Raw genomic sequence first — 16059 nt, forward strand, 5'->3', positions numbered from 1 at the left:
CTTTTTAGAAAAGAAAAGGGTGCCAAAGTACAAAGGGTAGTTATCAGAAGTGAAAATGGGGCACTTCTTACACCTAACAAAAGAGGCACTCATCACATTATAAGAATAGGAAATGGGCATTTGTCGACGGAAAAGGGTCACCCATCAGATTTTGATAGGGGCATTTATAAGAGGTGAAAAGGGACACTTATCGCACCTGAAAAGGGGCACTGACCAGATATGAAGAGAGGCACTTATGCGAATGAAAAAGGGGCACTTATGATAAAGGAAAATCTGCATTAGTTGAAAGAAAAGGGGCACCGATCAGATTTTAATAGGGGCATTTATCGGAGGTGAAAGGGGGCCTTTGTGAAAAGTTGGAAGGGGCTCTTATCAAAAAGAAAAATAGGCACAAACGGGGCACTTATCAGATATCGAAAGAGGGAATTATGAGAAGTGGAAGGGGCCCTTATAAGAAGAAAAAAGAGCATTTATTAGACAGGAAAAGGGGCATGTATCAAAATAAAAGGGGCAGTTATTAGAGGTGAAAGGGGACACTCATCAGAGGTGAAAAGAGCATAAGGAGCGCAAGCGGCACTTTTCAAAGGAAAAGGGACACTTTTCCTATGTAAAAAGGGGCAGTTTGGGGTACTTGAAAAAGTTTGGGGCGGCCGCCTCTGCTTACAAACATATACATGCTTTATTAGCACTCGGGGCAAATTTTCATCAACCTACCATAACAAAGTGTTAAAATAGAAAACATGATGTATTAACAAAAACCGGCCTCAGAAACGGTCAAAACGATAACAACAGTACCAGTCCTTGTCTGAAGGTAAATAAAATGAAAATGCTAATATTCTCTCTCTTCTTAATAGCACATAGACTCCGCCGCCATCAAAGACTTGTATTCCAAATTTTAAATCACAATGTTGACAGGGGATATGCGTTGTTGTTGGATGATTTTCGCCAGGCAATGTGAGAGGGTGTAGTTACTGGTCCTCTTTTGGTATTTTTGCTCGGTTGGGTCGACGATAGCCTAGTGGCGTTGTGTTTATGCAATTAACAATGTTAGTTAATTGTTAGTAGTTATTTTCTGTATTGTTAGGCGTGAGAAATGTGCACTGTAATGAGCGGATCTGAATACCGCAAGCCTTGGGAGCTCGAGGGGAATTCCCATACTTATCACGTGATCTTTTAAAGTCACGTGACCCTAGAATCGGCTGGATAAAGAGGCAATCATGGCAGAAAGCAGGCAAGCCAAACTCGCCCGACATGGACGGATGTTTCTCCGGATTGGCGCAGTTTCTGGATTTGCAGCAGTGGTATTAGGAGGATACGGTGCTCATGGTCAGTTTTATTTGATTTGTGGTCAAATCTATTATTTTATTAAGTGTAGATATAGACATATTAGATGCAAGGCAGAGTCGAGCCTGAGACTGGAGCTTGGCCCCCGTGCAGCCGTGCAGTTCCCAGGCACGAAGCCCATGCCCAGTACTCGGCCGAGCTCGGTAGATTGTAGACCGAAAGCTTAACGATCCCCTATGCCAGCGTATGTTGAAGATATCACGGCTAGATTTTAGCCGCTAGGCCCCTCCCACAAACATGACAAACTTGAGGAGAAATAGGCCTAGATACATCATTTATCTTCAATTGCAGTAATTTTCTAGGCAATTGTCAGTCCCTAAAAGTTCCCTTTTTACCCCCCCCTTCCCCACGACATAGAAACAAATAAAAAATAAAAGGACTTGCCGAGCTTTTGGCTGCTTCTCGATGACCAACGTCAAGCATTCTGACCGATAGAAATCAAAATGGCGGCTAATGAATATACAATGACCTCGCCTCGGCTAGCTACTCCGCGCGTCACGTCGATGATAGCGCGCGCACGTGAAGCAGACAACACGAGAACTCAAACGTGAGTAGCAGCGTGATCTTTGAGCGTGATGTACAAGTACGTGCACGTACGCGCACGTCTATGAATGAGGTCAATGGGGTGGAGACTAAAAAACTTTGTCATGAATATTCATTACTTTGATTCAAGATGGCTGACGTCTGAAGACAGTCAAGTGGAAGAGATAATAACACTTTTTTGAAGAAGATTTCATATGCAGAGGTCCAAGGTACATATTTTCTGAATGTTTATCATGTGTGGTTTAATTATAAATGGCAATCGTATATGTTAGTGCATGCAATAATAACAAAAAAAGGATTTACATGTAACTTAGCGTCAGGGCAGTATCGTCCCGTAGACTGTATCTTCAACATACGATGGCATAGGGAATTGTTCAGTCTCTATATCCGGAGGTCTAGTGGAGCCAGACGTAGTCTCAGTGGAACAACCGACGATATAGAGACTGAAGCTTTCGGTCTAGGTAGATTGATGATAGTAGACGTAGCGTAGACTACAATTCCGACCCAGGTCAGGCGCAGTCGAGGCCCCGCCGATGGAAGCCGGGCGATCGGGTGGCCCTGTACTATTTTAGTTGGGAATACGCATGGGGCAAGGTGGAAATCTTCTCTTCTTTTGTGATCAATAAATTCAAGAAAAGATGGCATTTGAAGCAAGTAAATTAGACTAGTTTTTTTTAACTTTGTTTCTAAAATGATTTCATCTGTAAACTCATTCTTCGTGTATACTTTCTTGATCACAGTTCTGAAGACAAGGACAGGGGTAGAACATGAGATAACAGTAAGTCACCCATCTTCCACTTAAAGAAGACATTTATTGATTTTGAATATTTAGATAATTGTATAATTGCATAACCTTGTATAAGGGAAGGTTTAATAGATCAAACAAGGTTTATCAAAACTCCCCACTTGGAAAGTGGAAACATTCAAAATAATGATTATTATCAATTTTAAAAGTCTTAGTATTGAAAAATAGTTGCACTGAAAAAATACATGGCTGTACCGGTACTTTCTTTATAGGACGTTGTCGACGTCTGCTTACGCAGGATTGGTCCCTGATGTGACAACGTCAAAACATCACTGAATATTCTGTTGAAGCACTCGTATATCCAGATCCAGAGAGGTCCTTTTATTTGTGTGAATTTTGTCATTATCCGATAGTTGATCTTAATTTCATAAAATTGTCATCTGTAAGCTTCCTGGTTTTTAAGTGGTACATTATTGGCCATATAATACATGATTTTTTCCTGACGACGGATAGTCAACCTGTTCGAAACGTCAAGCCACTCCCGCCACTCATCCTCTCCAAGCGCTATAGTTCTCCTTAGAACTATAAGCTAAGAAAGATAACCAACAGTCTTTTTCAAGACTACACCAACAGTCCTTTTCAGGACTACACACCCTCAAGAAAGATTACAGAGAGTCCTTTTCAGGACTCCTCAATCCTCCCTCTCTCTCTCTCTCATGGTGCACCTGCAAGCCTACTGTATACGATTTTCTTGTACCATGTTCAGTTTTACATTAAACAACATGGTCAATGAGATTATTTTCTTTCATGAATTCCTTTTCTCTTTTGATCTCTGACGTCACTTCAGACATTTGATTCAGCCAACAAATATCATCTGATCCATTCCTTGGCTTTGCTGGCTGTTCCACACACCAGAAAACCACTTTTGGTAAGATCATGGTATCCTCAAATACACAACTTGTAAACGATTGTAGAGAATACATGTACGTACATGACTACCTCCACTTACATACATTTATCATACCATAAAAGCTCCCTCACATATATACCTGCATTATTTTTGGTAAAATAATATATAATAATACATATGATTTATAAGGCGCCAAATCCACTTGATAGTCAAATGCTCAAGGCGCAGCTTGTGCAAAAGATGAAATACATACATGATACATTTATACAAAGTGCGATAGGAAAGGTACAGACATGAAAGGTGTACTAAATGAATTGCAAGTTTAGATGAAAAAGGAGCTGTGCAAAATAGAAAATGTCCTACGATATACGCTTTTCTATCGTGTACAATATACGCCATTGTAAAGTGCAGTATGTTTAAAAAAAATTATGCCTGAATGAGGTTCTTTCAGATAACTACGAAGTGAAAATGAGTTTACTATATATTTTTTAAATAATTCACTCTATAAATAGACTTAATCGCATTGCACACTATATGAACAGACTGTGATCCGATTTTGGAAGAATTTGCAATGGCATTTGTTACAACATGTACAGTTTTGATGACTGAGAATCTGTATACCTACCTAGTCAAATAATGAAGAAAATCTAAATTTCAAGAGGTTTCATTCTTTCTTGGAAGAGGAAAAGCTAAGTTGTAGTGAATTCACCTAATTGTCTATGATTTGAAGCAGATTTCGCTTTTATTCTTAATGTAAGAGTTCAATGCACTAAAATTCTGGTTGTTAGTTTAATATCAATCTTTACAAGCTAAATCAGGAGATGATGTTTGTTTACATAACCAATATAATACTACATGTGTATTGCCATTTCTTCGAAAAATTGGATCGTAGAACAATTGTGTAGTGTGCTGTGGGAGTAATGCCTTATTAAAGGGAACTAGCACATTGATGTGGTTTTAAAACTGGGACCTCCCGGTTACAAAACCACTGCTCTACCACTGAGCCACCGTGCGTGATATATATTTTGTTTCTATCTCTTCTCGTTAGACTGGAAGCTTGATGACCGCAGGTATTATAGGATTCTGTGGGACCGGCTACTATTACTCGATGACCAGTGACGCCACACCGGTCAAGCTCATGCCAATAGGTGGACTTCTTCTCATGGCTGCATGGTTAGCCATGGCCTTATAAAAGTGCAGTTTAGAATCATTTTTATACCTCCCAATTATTCATGCATTCATATTTTATGATCCAAAGACCTTGATAGAAAATACATTTTTTATCTAAAACAAGGAGCAGTCTGGAATTGTGATGTATTCTGAATGTGCCTACTGGTAATTCTTATGTAATTGATATTTCAATGCCCCTTGTGAAAATGCTTGAATAAAATTCCTTGCACATTATGGAATGAAGATGTGTTTAAAATTGTTCCATAAATGCCCTCACTTTTTAATCTATTTACTGTTTCACGCTCCTAAGTTCATGAACAAACAAAATTCTAATCAAAAAGAGGAGCCATCTTGAATTATATTGTGAAAGTGCACAATTTGACAGTCTTTACTTTTTTTACGCTATTTGGCCAAAAGTTTAATTTTAAATACTCCATTTTGCAGAGAATGAAAAGCAATTGTTCCTTGTATATCCTAAATTTGTATTCCTTTTTATGTTCAGACCCGAGCCAAGATGACCAAATGTTTTGTTCTGTACTTGTTCGCATATAATTTTACACTCTTTGGACAAGAGATGAAAGGTACATGTTATGTATTTTAACCAATTTTCTTTTTTTGGCAAAAGTAAGTAAATAAAAATACCTATCCAGTAGGCTTATGGTTGTACCATGTGAGAGAGGTGGGGGGGGGGGGGGGGAGGATTGGGGAGTCCTGAAAAGGACTGTTGGTAATCTTTCTTGGGCTTGTTATAGATCTAAAGAGAACTATAGTGCCGGTTGGAGAGGATGGGTAGAAGGAGGGGCTCGACCTTCAAACAGGTTGACTATCCGTTGTTAGTGAAATATTTCAATATTTACTGGTAATTTACATCCAGAGCCTACCGCAAATGCCAAATATAGATTATTCCTTATGTAATGCATACAATTCAATGAAAATACCAAAAAGAGTTGATAGGAATTAGGAGTCCAGGGGGTGTTTCACAAAGATCCTAATTTGAACTTTTCTCTAAGTTGGACTGAACAGTTATGGAAAGCCGTTAGTATCTTTGAAAATATTTTGTAAGAGTTATTTTAAACGGCGTAAAATGTTGATTCAAATCATTCATATTTTCTATTATCAAGTAGATTTCATGTTCTTGATGTGGAATTTATGAAAAGTCTAAAATGCTTTTGAAGCCGGTATATTTTATTTTAATGCTACAAACTGCTCTCTATAATGTTTGAGTCCAACTTAGAGTTAAGTTAGACTTAGGATCTTTGTGAAACAGCCCCTGAAGTGTCGTGCATGGAACAAAGATTACTTGTGGGTACACAAGGAACAATCATGTACGTAAGGTAAGAGAGGGCAGTATTGTTGATCAATTTGTAAACATACATGTAGAAGCAGAGTACTGTACACTAGATCAGTACTTGATAACGGTTATATGTTAATTCTAAATGTGACTATGTAAACAATGAAGCTTGAGGTTAAAATGGCAAGATAAAGTGTAATCTGTAAAGATAATGATGTTTACATTTTTTCATTTGTGATTTGCAGTCAATGAAATGAAGGCCTTTTTAAAAGCTTATTATGTAAATACAGAGAACATATTGGATATCTATTGAGTTTATTTACACATATGGTAATTAACTGTCTAGTAATGTGAGAATTTTTTGTTAACGTTCATTTTTTTATAACCCCCTTCTCCCCCCACCACCACCACCACCAGTGGCAGATCGAGGGGGGCGGAGGGCCCACCCCTGGGGAAAAAATGTGTAAAAACATGTTAATTTAACCTTTTTTTGAGATGGGCCCCCTGGATCTGCCCCTGATCACCACAACCAAAAACACCTGGTTATGCCAATGATACAACTGTTTGTTTCGGGTAAAGTTCCAGATTGACATGCAGTTCAAGAGTATAAATATATAATTGATTTATTTTGATGAGACATGTTTGTAAGTGTGTGAGTCAATGTATTAAAATTTATATATTCCACATCTCATTGTCAAAGACAACACTGAACAATTTATTTCAAGAAAATGATATTTGTTTGTGTTCATGTGAATGAGTTTATTTACGTAGTTTGCCTTGCGCCTTATAATTTGTTTTCTTCTTCAGGACTGTAGTGAAAACTAATTGTTTTTTCTGAGGATTTAATGTATGGTAGTAGGGAGAGAAAGGAGGAGAGGAGAGGAGAGAGTGTGAGAGAGCGAGAGAAGGGGAGGTAGAGAGAGAGAGAGAAAGGGGATGAGAAAGGGTGAAATAGAGTACGAAAGAGAGAAGGAGAGAGAGGGAGAGAGAGTGAGTGAAAAGCATTTCCTTGTTTCACTATGAAATTTGTTGGGGTAGGGGCAAAATAATATATTCTTAATCTGCGCTAGCTACCAGGCACTAAGTGAATCTAACTTGCTTTAACTTTTCTTAAGAAAACAGGCAACACCTATTCGCAATTTGCCTGGTTATATAGGTAACTGAAAATAATTAAAAAATATATATGATAATATTCACAAGGTTTGGATTTTTAACCATATTTATTTTAGGGGAAGATATATACATGCATGCTGCCACTGCCAAATTTGTATGCTGGCATATAGATCTATAGGGTTAATAAGATGCCTCTGAAAATCCGATCATTATCGGGAAATTGAAGACGAAGAAGAGAGACATATAACCCCATTATGTTCTAAAGTATTAGTATGTTTATGAAAGGCTAATGCAGAATTAATCCAAATCCTCTGATCGTAGCCATCGGCGACAAAGGAAAGACTGACAGGTCATTAATAGCTTCAACAGGGTGTGGTTATATAGACTAACATACATAAGAGTACCCTGGATTGCATAACCCGGAAGTACACGTGTAATAACGAAAATAAACAATATCGTTGTTGACTACACAGCTAGCTACAGCTGTAAAGCTGCACAGACGGTCGACGGATCGCGATCGAGATTCAGTCATTCACCTCATTTTGCAATACTTGGGTCAGATTTCACGAATATCTAACTGTTAGATCCACTTGAAGTTAGACTGACGTGTACTTTGTGCATGAAATCAAGTGAAGTAGACTTCTGGGAGGTAGCAATCAAGGAGAAAACTGCGCATAGATCTACAGCTCGACCTCAAATTCAAAACGAATCACAATGCAGAGCCGAGTTGAAATTGAGTTTGTTGCTTTCTGCCGCGGCTGGTAAGTTGTCTAATTTATTAAACCAATATTCCAGAAGCTCATTTATTCATAAGTGGCCGTAGCGCGTAGGGGGTTCTTATCAAGCTAGTTAGGGTTGTACAAAATAAGTAAGGCATGCAGGGCCTGAAGAATTTTTAGAAATAATTCTACATCTAGATCTATTCGCTCAAGTCAAGACTCGACTGTCGAGACTGTCAAGCTCGAGAGATACATTGTATAGGCCTACATGTAGAGATGCTCATAAAAAATTCATACTCATAAATAAAGTGATATAGGCTAGACTAGTCTAGATCTAGACCTAGTCTAGATCTGGGATGCTGGAGGCGAGTCTCATATCTCACCTTTGCGCTCCCTGTATAGATTATAGACGATGCACATACCTGATCCTGATTGTGGATAATGAACTCATTTAGTCTACATGCATCATTTGTTTACTAAATTATACTGTTAAATAATTGCGTTCTTGTGTCAACAGTCATTATTTAAGTGGCCTTCTCAATAACATTGAATATGCACACACTAGTCTATAGATCTACTTGCAAGTTGCATGTCAAATCTATGGGGGTGCGAGGAAATAATCCCCTATAAAGTACGTAATGAATCATGCCTATGCAGAGTAGATGAGGATCAAGAATACTAGTTCACAATAATGCCATTAAATTTCCAATTTCAAATAAATGGAACTTAGTCTAGATCTAGTAGAAGAGATTTGATCTTGACCTAAGTTGTTTTTTCTTCAAAATGGCCATCACTTAGGCAATGAAAAATAACATACTGAAATTAAAAAGAAAAAAAAGAGGCAAAAAATGTTGTCATTATATACACAAGGAGATCACTATTTGTTCTAGTTTCCTCTCCCATACTATGCATTCAAATAGCCTCCTATTTTCACATATAAAGTCAAACTTTTAAACATCAACAACTTTGTTACCTTCATACACTAGTTTGTCTCTGACCCTTCAACAGTTAAGTACCCCAACGACTTATAAAAGCCATTCGTGGAACTTCGGCAGACTCACAGTGCCAACGATCTCTGATATGAGCAGAGGAAGGATACAAGAGAGAGAGATTGTTTGAATCTCTCATCTGTAATCAGCAAAGACAAGATAGTATGAGAACATGACTTTTGTAAATGTGCTACTTTTCATGAATCCAGGCCAAGAAAATCTAAAGTTTTTGTATACCGTAAATGCAATCCTCCCTTTTCATATATTCTTGTGATAGAAGATCTAAAGTGATCATTTATGGACTTTGTACTTTTGTTGTAATGTTCTTATTAATATTTGTTTTCATTTTTTTATATCCAGATTAAGCTCTATAATCCAAGATGTTTAGACCAAGAAGAAGAGGAATGCAACGACAGCAAGGTCTGGGACTCCTGCTGCTCCTTCATCAGCTATATCGGGTCGGATTCGACAGAATTCCTCCCGTAACCCTGGCGACAATTGTTGCCAATGTTCTCATTTATCTGCGCGTCCTCAACCCATACATCAAGGTATGATGCTGATCATGCATTCCAATACAGTCAATTCTGCATGAGTTGAAGTCGTGCAAGACAAATTTTCCCTATCCTATGTCAAATCAATTTTTTGACCAAACTATATGCAGACTGTGTTAGTTACACTTCCTAAATCAAATTTTGCATACCTTTAATACCTTGCATACCTCTTTTTGCAGTCCCAACAAATTTGACTTATGCAAAGTTATCTGTATATAATTTCATAGTCTTAATAATTTTAAAAGGAAGGAATGTTGAAGATTTTTATGAATTGATTTTATGTTAATGCCCTTTCAGAATTATTTCTGTTTCAGTTGATTCTCTTCAAGATCTTTGCTCAACATGCACTTTAAAAGAAATGTCATTAAATTTGGGTCTAAAATATTTATTCCTCTGATTTCATCATGAAGCTTGAGCACTTTTAAACATAGATGGCTCTGGTTTTTATGCTAAACTCAATTGGAGCTAGTATTGTTATCATCGATAGGAGACATGGTTTCACACTTCTGGAGTTCTGGTAAATGTATATATCACAAAAATTGCGTCAATCCCATGGAATGCCCCATGATAAAAGTAATGAAGAATATGACTTAACTTTAGTATCCCTTGTAATATCACATTGTTCCCATCCCTTTCCATGAAACAACCAGACTGTCATCAGATCTCCATCCATCCAGAACATCTGCGTAAGCTCCGCCCACGTCTGGTACAAGGGGGATTGGCCCCGCCTCTTTCTCGCGGCGTGGTTCCATCTGGACGACTTCCATCTCTATTTCAACATGGTGTCGTTAGTCTGGAAGGGTATTTATTTATTTCTTATCTTTTGTCAGGGTAGCCCATTCACCAATAATAATAATAATAATAATAATATTTAGTTTTTATATAGCGCTTATTACAAATGTCTCTAAGCGCTTTACAAATATACTATTACCCCGGTCATTGAATTCAGTGCTTGCCTGCACAAACTGTGTGCACAATCTCCACTCCCTGGGGAGCATTCCAGCCAGGCGTTACATGACGCTCAAAAACTGTTTGACCAACAATGACAGTCGCATCCTACCGTGGTCTTCCATAGGGCCCTAAATAAACATGAACATATTTACATCAAAAAGCATAAAGTTTATACAGAACAGTTCATATAAAATTCCATAGTACATTTGGAAAGATGTAACACAGCAATAATAGACGTAGCACAAACAAATACTCGTTTGCAAAATAATCATATACCATTTAATTAACCTATTTCAACTGTAATGCGTACAGGAAAATATTGATTAAGTCGCAATCATGTGAATAAATCATGTTAATATTACAGAACATGCACGTAGTGAATGTTCGGCTGAGCCATTCACAAATTACAACTACGTTTAAACAATCTCTTAAATGAATTGACGGAGGAAGCCGTTCTCATTGAATTATCTAGCTTATTCCATTCAAATAAAGAAAAAACAAGTGGGATTATACACTTGTAACAATCAGTGTGAAATCTGGGCACACGTAAACATCCACTGTCTATTTGCCTTGTATGATGCTCATGTACATCATTAGGTATCAGCTTGGAGAGGAAGTTTGGCTCCCCGTACTTTGCGTACCTCATCGTTGTATTCTGTTTCCTCACCAACGGTCTGCTGGTGGCTCTCAACGTGGGGTTGGCGGAACTTCTGGAGGATAGCTCCCACATCGTCTCCTGTGCTGCGGGCTTCTCGGGTAAGATAATCAAGTACAGTCAAACTTGTTTACTGCGACCGCCCAAGGGAACACAAAAGGTGGTTTTTGTAGACAGGTGGTCTTTATAGACAGGTTCCTTTAGTACATGTTTCAATGAGAAACCATTTTCAAGGGAAACAAAAAGTGTGGTCCTTGTAGACAGGTGGTCACTGAAGCAGGTTTAACTGTACAATCAAACCTCTTTACAAAGACCACCTGTCTATAAAGGTCACCTGTATTGCCTCTCTCTAGGAAGAGATATGAGTTGTAGAACCTGTCTAGAAAGGCCACCTGTCTACAGTAGCCACCTGTCTACAGTTGCCAGTTTAAAGACAAGTGATATCTTTATAGGGAGGTTAGGTGTCAATAACTGTCTTATTTATACACATAAACAACTGACACAAGAGTGTTGGGTGATATTGCAATGAAGATAATTCTACTTCACATTATATAAGCATTTCCAGTCAAATGTTTTGAGATGACCTTTTTTTTTTAATGAGAAGTTTACTTGGATATGATCAGCCACTACAACAATCTTAGTTCATTTGACAAATCAATCTGCCATGCAAATGATACTTTCAATTGATGTTTTCTTGATAATTTAATTAATTTGGTGCTTGTCTTTCACTGGCCTTTGGTTCTTGCTGGCTGTTTCACTTAAATTCAAGTTCCTTTTCATTTATGTCAATGTATTAGTACACATATTCATGTGCCTATATACTTGTGTTTGTATTTTTATCACTGTTATTATGTTATGAGTGGAATAAAACTGGTAAACTAAAATATAAATATTACCTCAATCACATATAATTCCTTAATTATGTAAATGTATCAGTACGTATATTCATGTGTACGAGTATTTACATACGTTTTTATCACCGTTATTTTATATTATGGGTGGAAAAAAACTGGAAACTTTAAATCAAAATATTATCTGAATTTCTTTTGATTTCCAGGGGTGCTCTTTGCTCTGAAAGTCCTCACGACCACCTACACTCCTGTCCAGAACCAAAGGATCATGGGATTGTTCAGCGTGCCGTCTCGCTGGGCATGCTGGGTAGAGTTGGTCTTAATCCAGCTCATTGTTCCGAGGGCCTCCTTCACCGGTCATCTGGCGGGTATTCTGGTCGGTCTGGCGTATGTGAAAGGCCCCCTCAAGCTTCTCATGGATGCCCTGTGGAATCTGTTCACAACAGGTGAGATTTGGTGAAAAACAAGCAATACAATGTTCAGCTTTACTGTTAGAGGATCACAGAATAAAAAAACACTTCAGGAGGGTGTTTCCCAAAGACTAAGATTAACTTTAAGTTGCACTTAACTATGGCAGGCTATTCATGCCACAGTTTGCTCTCACCATTATGAGCTTTTGGATGATATTTTTTCCTTCAATAATGAATTATCAAAAAATGTAGATTTGTGACCATGATTTATACGTCCCTTGAAAGACCAATGCCAGTGAATGGTGAGAGCAAACAGTGGCATGAACGGTCTGCCATAGTTAAGTCCAAATTAAAGTCGATCTTAGTCTTTGTGAAAAACTCCTCTGAGATACTATCTGCACATGGGCAGATAAAGCTCAGTTGTACAAAACTGTACAATCCATCTAGAAGAATGTTGGATATGGTTCAGATAAGTTATGTAGGCCCTAATCATTTTTCATTTATTCATATCAATTGTACATTGTTTGATAAAAAGGTGGCAGTGTTCTCTTCAAGAGGGCAAACAAAAGGTATTTATGAAGCTCATAGCTTTAGCAGTGATTTTTTAAACTGCAAAAAGTGGGACTTCTCCATATTTAAGAAATCTTCAAATACTTGGGGGTCAGTTGTACAAATGCTTCCTCTGAAGTGGTCTGTTGGCTCCTTTTTAAAAGACGAACTGTGCTTTTGCCAGTTGGTTTAAAATGAAAGCATAACAATGAGAGAAGCAGATCAGCGTAAGTTTGCTGCATGCTCTGTTCAGTAAAGCTTATGTTGAAGGCCTCCTCAAGCTTCTCATGAATGCCTTGTGGAGCCTGTTCACATCAGGTGAGACTTGGTGAAAAGAACAGATATTACAGTGTGCTTCTTCAGTCGTTGTACAACACATGCTTCAGCAATGATTTCTCAGCAATCAATATCGCTCACAACCAGATTCTAAACTTGAGCCTAGACCAAACACTCTAACTAACCCTAATTCTAATCTAAATCTAACCTAAAACCGAATCGCAGAACCAACTTTAACCACATTTCTTTGCTGAAAAAAAGACAGGGGCAGTTGTCACCAGAGCAAATATGTTGGAGCACTTCTTCACTTTTTCAACAGAGGGTTGCAGAAGAAATAGATCCAGTGTTTGAAGAGAAATTCCACATTCGCAAGTTGGCTTTAATAATGAAATCATAAAAATGAGAGCAGATAAGTGTAAGTTTGAGGAAACTCTGATGAATGATAAGAAAGTTGTGAGGTTTTGATATTATGATCTTCTCCTGTTTGCTTTATAAAAATATTGCAGTCTTATCCGGTAACCCAGCCCAAGGAGCACGGTACCAGCCTAGGGCGGACACTACCGGTTTCAGGGAAGGTGGCCCACCCCCGAGAACAAACCAAGCCTATGCAGGGCGTGGCTATGCAACAGGATCGGGGGCAGGTACAGCCCAATCCAGGCCACGCCCTTCTGACTACCCCCATAACACCGGCATGGGTTCAACCTCTGGGGGTGCAAGTACATCAGCACCCACGTTACCTAATTACCATGCGGATGATTATACCGGTGGTCTAAGCGAAGAGGAGCAGATAAGGGCTGCCACGAGGCAGAGTATGAATAACGGTGAGTTAAACTGCTAGCTGGAATGCTTTGACTAGCAAAAGGCCATCACTTGAATGAAATGCCCAACCCCACAGAATAGGAAAAACAGATGTTAAATGATGGTGATATTGGCAATAATGATGACAATGGTGATGATGCTGATGATGCTGATGATGTTGATGATTATGATGATGATGATGATGATGATGATGATGATGATGATGATAATGATACTGGTGGTGGTGATGCTGATGATGTTGATGATTATGATGATGAAGATGGTGATGGTGATGATGATGGTGGTGGTTGTGACTTTGATGATGATGATGATGATGATGATGCTGATGCTGATATGTTGATGATGATTAGGATGATAATGATGGTGGTAGTGATGCTGAATCTATGATGCGGGATCTATATGTACATGAATGTGTAATATACAAATGTATCTATTGTTGATATTATAATTAGGTAGGTCCAAAATTATTATGCCTCCGTTACGAAGTAGCCGGAGGCATTATGTTTTTGGGTTGTCCGTCCGTCCGTCCGTACGTACGTCCGTCCGTACGTCCCGTTCTCGTGATCACGTTATCTGAAGAACCGATTGATGGATTCCTGCCAAACTTTGGTCATGTATGTATCTTGCAGAGCCGATGAACTGATTAGATTTTGGGGTCACGAGGTCAAAGGTCAAAGGTCACAGGACTCATTATGTATGCAAAAACAGCTCGTGATCGCGTTATCTGAAGAACCGAGTGATGGATTCCTGCCAAACTTAGGTCATGTATGTTACTTGCAGAGCCGATGAACTGATCAAATTTTGGGGTCATGAGGTCAAGGTGAAAGGTCATGCGGCTCATTATGCATGCAAAAATAGCTTGTGATCGCATTATCATTAGAACAGATTGATGGATTCCTCCCAAACTTAGATCATGTATGTATCTTGCAGAGCCAATGAACTGAGTAGATTCTTGGGTCATGAGGTCAAAGGTCATGGGCTCATTATGTATGCTAAAATAGCTTGTGAACGCATTCTCATTAGAACTGACAGATGGATTACTATTTAACTCGGGACATCTTGCAGAGCCAATGAACTGAGTAGATGTTAGGGTCATGTGGTCAAAGATCAAAGGGTCATATATGTATATGAGAAATTGCTTGTAATCACGATATTCTGAGAACCTGTTAATGGATTACAATTGAACTTGAATTTGAACAATTTCTTCTGTTTTGGTTTGTAAAATTGCTCTATGACGGAGGCATCATTTCGACTGCGCGCAGTCGAAGTTCCATCTAGTTTTTCTGATGTTTCTGATGCAAATGTCTAATGATGTAATGGAAACTCTGTAAACTATATAAAGTTTCTATATTGTAGCTGACTTTATGCTTCTTATAGAATAAATCCTGAGCTTACTTATAGAATTGCTATTTGGAATAATGATTGCTTTTATCTCTCTCTCTGTCAACCAGACTCGGGTCACTCCAATCGTCGCCGGGGAGACAGACCAATGCCCTCTGCCCCCTCCTACTCTGGAAACGACGACACGCCACACCTCTATCCCGATCTGTCCAGAGAGAGGGGTGCCCCGCCCCAACCCTACCCCCAGAATGGGGCGCATCCTTCAGGCATTTCAGCTGAGGAGCTCAGGAGACGTAGACTAGCCAATCTCGACAGATGAGAACAGGGCCCCATTTCACAAAACTTGTCATCAGTGACAAATTACAATTTTTGTTATAAGCTACTGAAATCCTTGCTTCTGATTGGTTATCAGTGGATTTGTCACTGATTTTTGTCATTTGTCAATGAAAAAAGGCTTTGTGAAACGGGTCCCTGATAGGCCTTTTAAGTAACAAGAGTATCAGGATCTCAGTTTCCATGCAGGCTTTTGCCTCTCTGTGTCAGGCTTTTCCAGGTTTCATAGTGTCCAGAATGTTTGGCTGTTTATGTTTGTGCAATTGAGCTGTTACAGACATGTACCAATCAGTGATGTTTTACGCCGGGGGACCGACCTTTAAAACGTCACCAACTGAAAGACGTGATTCAGTTTTGAGTCAGGGTCTGTCTCGAGTCAGTTTGCAGGATAAGACAGAGAGATTCCAGAGAGAATGCACCGCTAGACCAACTCATGTCTCCCTTGTATAATGTTTGGAGTCTAATTAGTTGTGGTCTTTGATTGATTGATTTAATGTTT

The 16059-nt window shown here is 38.8% G+C and overlaps 2 protein-coding genes across 2 annotated transcripts; both read left to right on the forward strand.

Annotated features, from left to right (window-relative positions):
- The first annotated feature begins 1174 nt into the window (after positions 1 to 1174).
- LOC105443979 (transmembrane protein 256 homolog) lies at positions 1175 to 5052 on the forward strand. Its single transcript, XM_011677696.2, has 4 exons — positions 1175 to 1326; positions 2628 to 2665; positions 3480 to 3560; positions 4591 to 5052. The coding sequence occupies exons 1-4, from the start codon at positions 1218 to 1220 to the stop codon at positions 4732 to 4734; spliced, it is 372 nt and encodes a 123-aa protein (XP_011675998.2). The 5' UTR covers positions 1175 to 1217; the 3' UTR covers positions 4735 to 5052.
- Positions 5053 to 7666: 2614 nt separating this feature from the next.
- On the forward strand, positions 7667 to 15754 carry LOC574955 (rhomboid-related protein 4). The gene is made up of 7 exons (XM_030981783.1): positions 7667 to 7877; positions 9185 to 9372; positions 10026 to 10176; positions 10924 to 11082; positions 12039 to 12278; positions 13574 to 13888; positions 15338 to 15754. The coding sequence occupies exons 2-7, from the start codon at positions 9205 to 9207 to the stop codon at positions 15544 to 15546; spliced, it is 1242 nt and encodes a 413-aa protein (XP_030837643.1). The 5' UTR covers positions 7667 to 7877; positions 9185 to 9204; the 3' UTR covers positions 15547 to 15754.
- Positions 15755 to 16059: the final 305 nt, after the last annotated feature.

Source organism: Strongylocentrotus purpuratus, unplaced genomic scaffold (assembly GCF_000002235.5).
Source record: "Strongylocentrotus purpuratus isolate Spur 01 unplaced genomic scaffold, Spur_5.0 spur5_scaffold_12, whole genome shotgun sequence".
Lineage (NCBI taxonomy): Eukaryota > Metazoa > Echinodermata > Echinoidea > Camarodonta > Strongylocentrotidae > Strongylocentrotus > Strongylocentrotus purpuratus.

Bases quoted from the DNA above. Each gene is read 5' to 3' on its own strand.
- LOC574955 (XM_030981783.1), top strand. From the start codon at position 9,205: ATGTTTAGACCAAGAAGAAGAGGAATGCAACGACAGCAAGGTCTGGGA. The intron at 9,373-10,025 runs GTATGATGCTGA...TGAAACAACCAG, and splicing joins TCCTCAACCCATACATCAAG to ACTGTCATCAGATCTCCATC. The intron at 13,889-15,337 runs GTGAGTTAAACT...TCTGTCAACCAG, and splicing joins GAGGCAGAGTATGAATAACG to ACTCGGGTCACTCCAATCGT.
- LOC105443979 (XM_011677696.2), top strand. From the start codon at position 1,218: ATGGCAGAAAGCAGGCAAGCCAAACTCGCCCGACATGGACGGATGTTT. The intron at 1,327-2,627 runs GTCAGTTTTATT...TCTTGATCACAG, and splicing joins AGGAGGATACGGTGCTCATG to TTCTGAAGACAAGGACAGGG. The intron at 2,666-3,479 runs GTAAGTCACCCA...ACGTCACTTCAG, and splicing joins GGGTAGAACATGAGATAACA to ACATTTGATTCAGCCAACAA.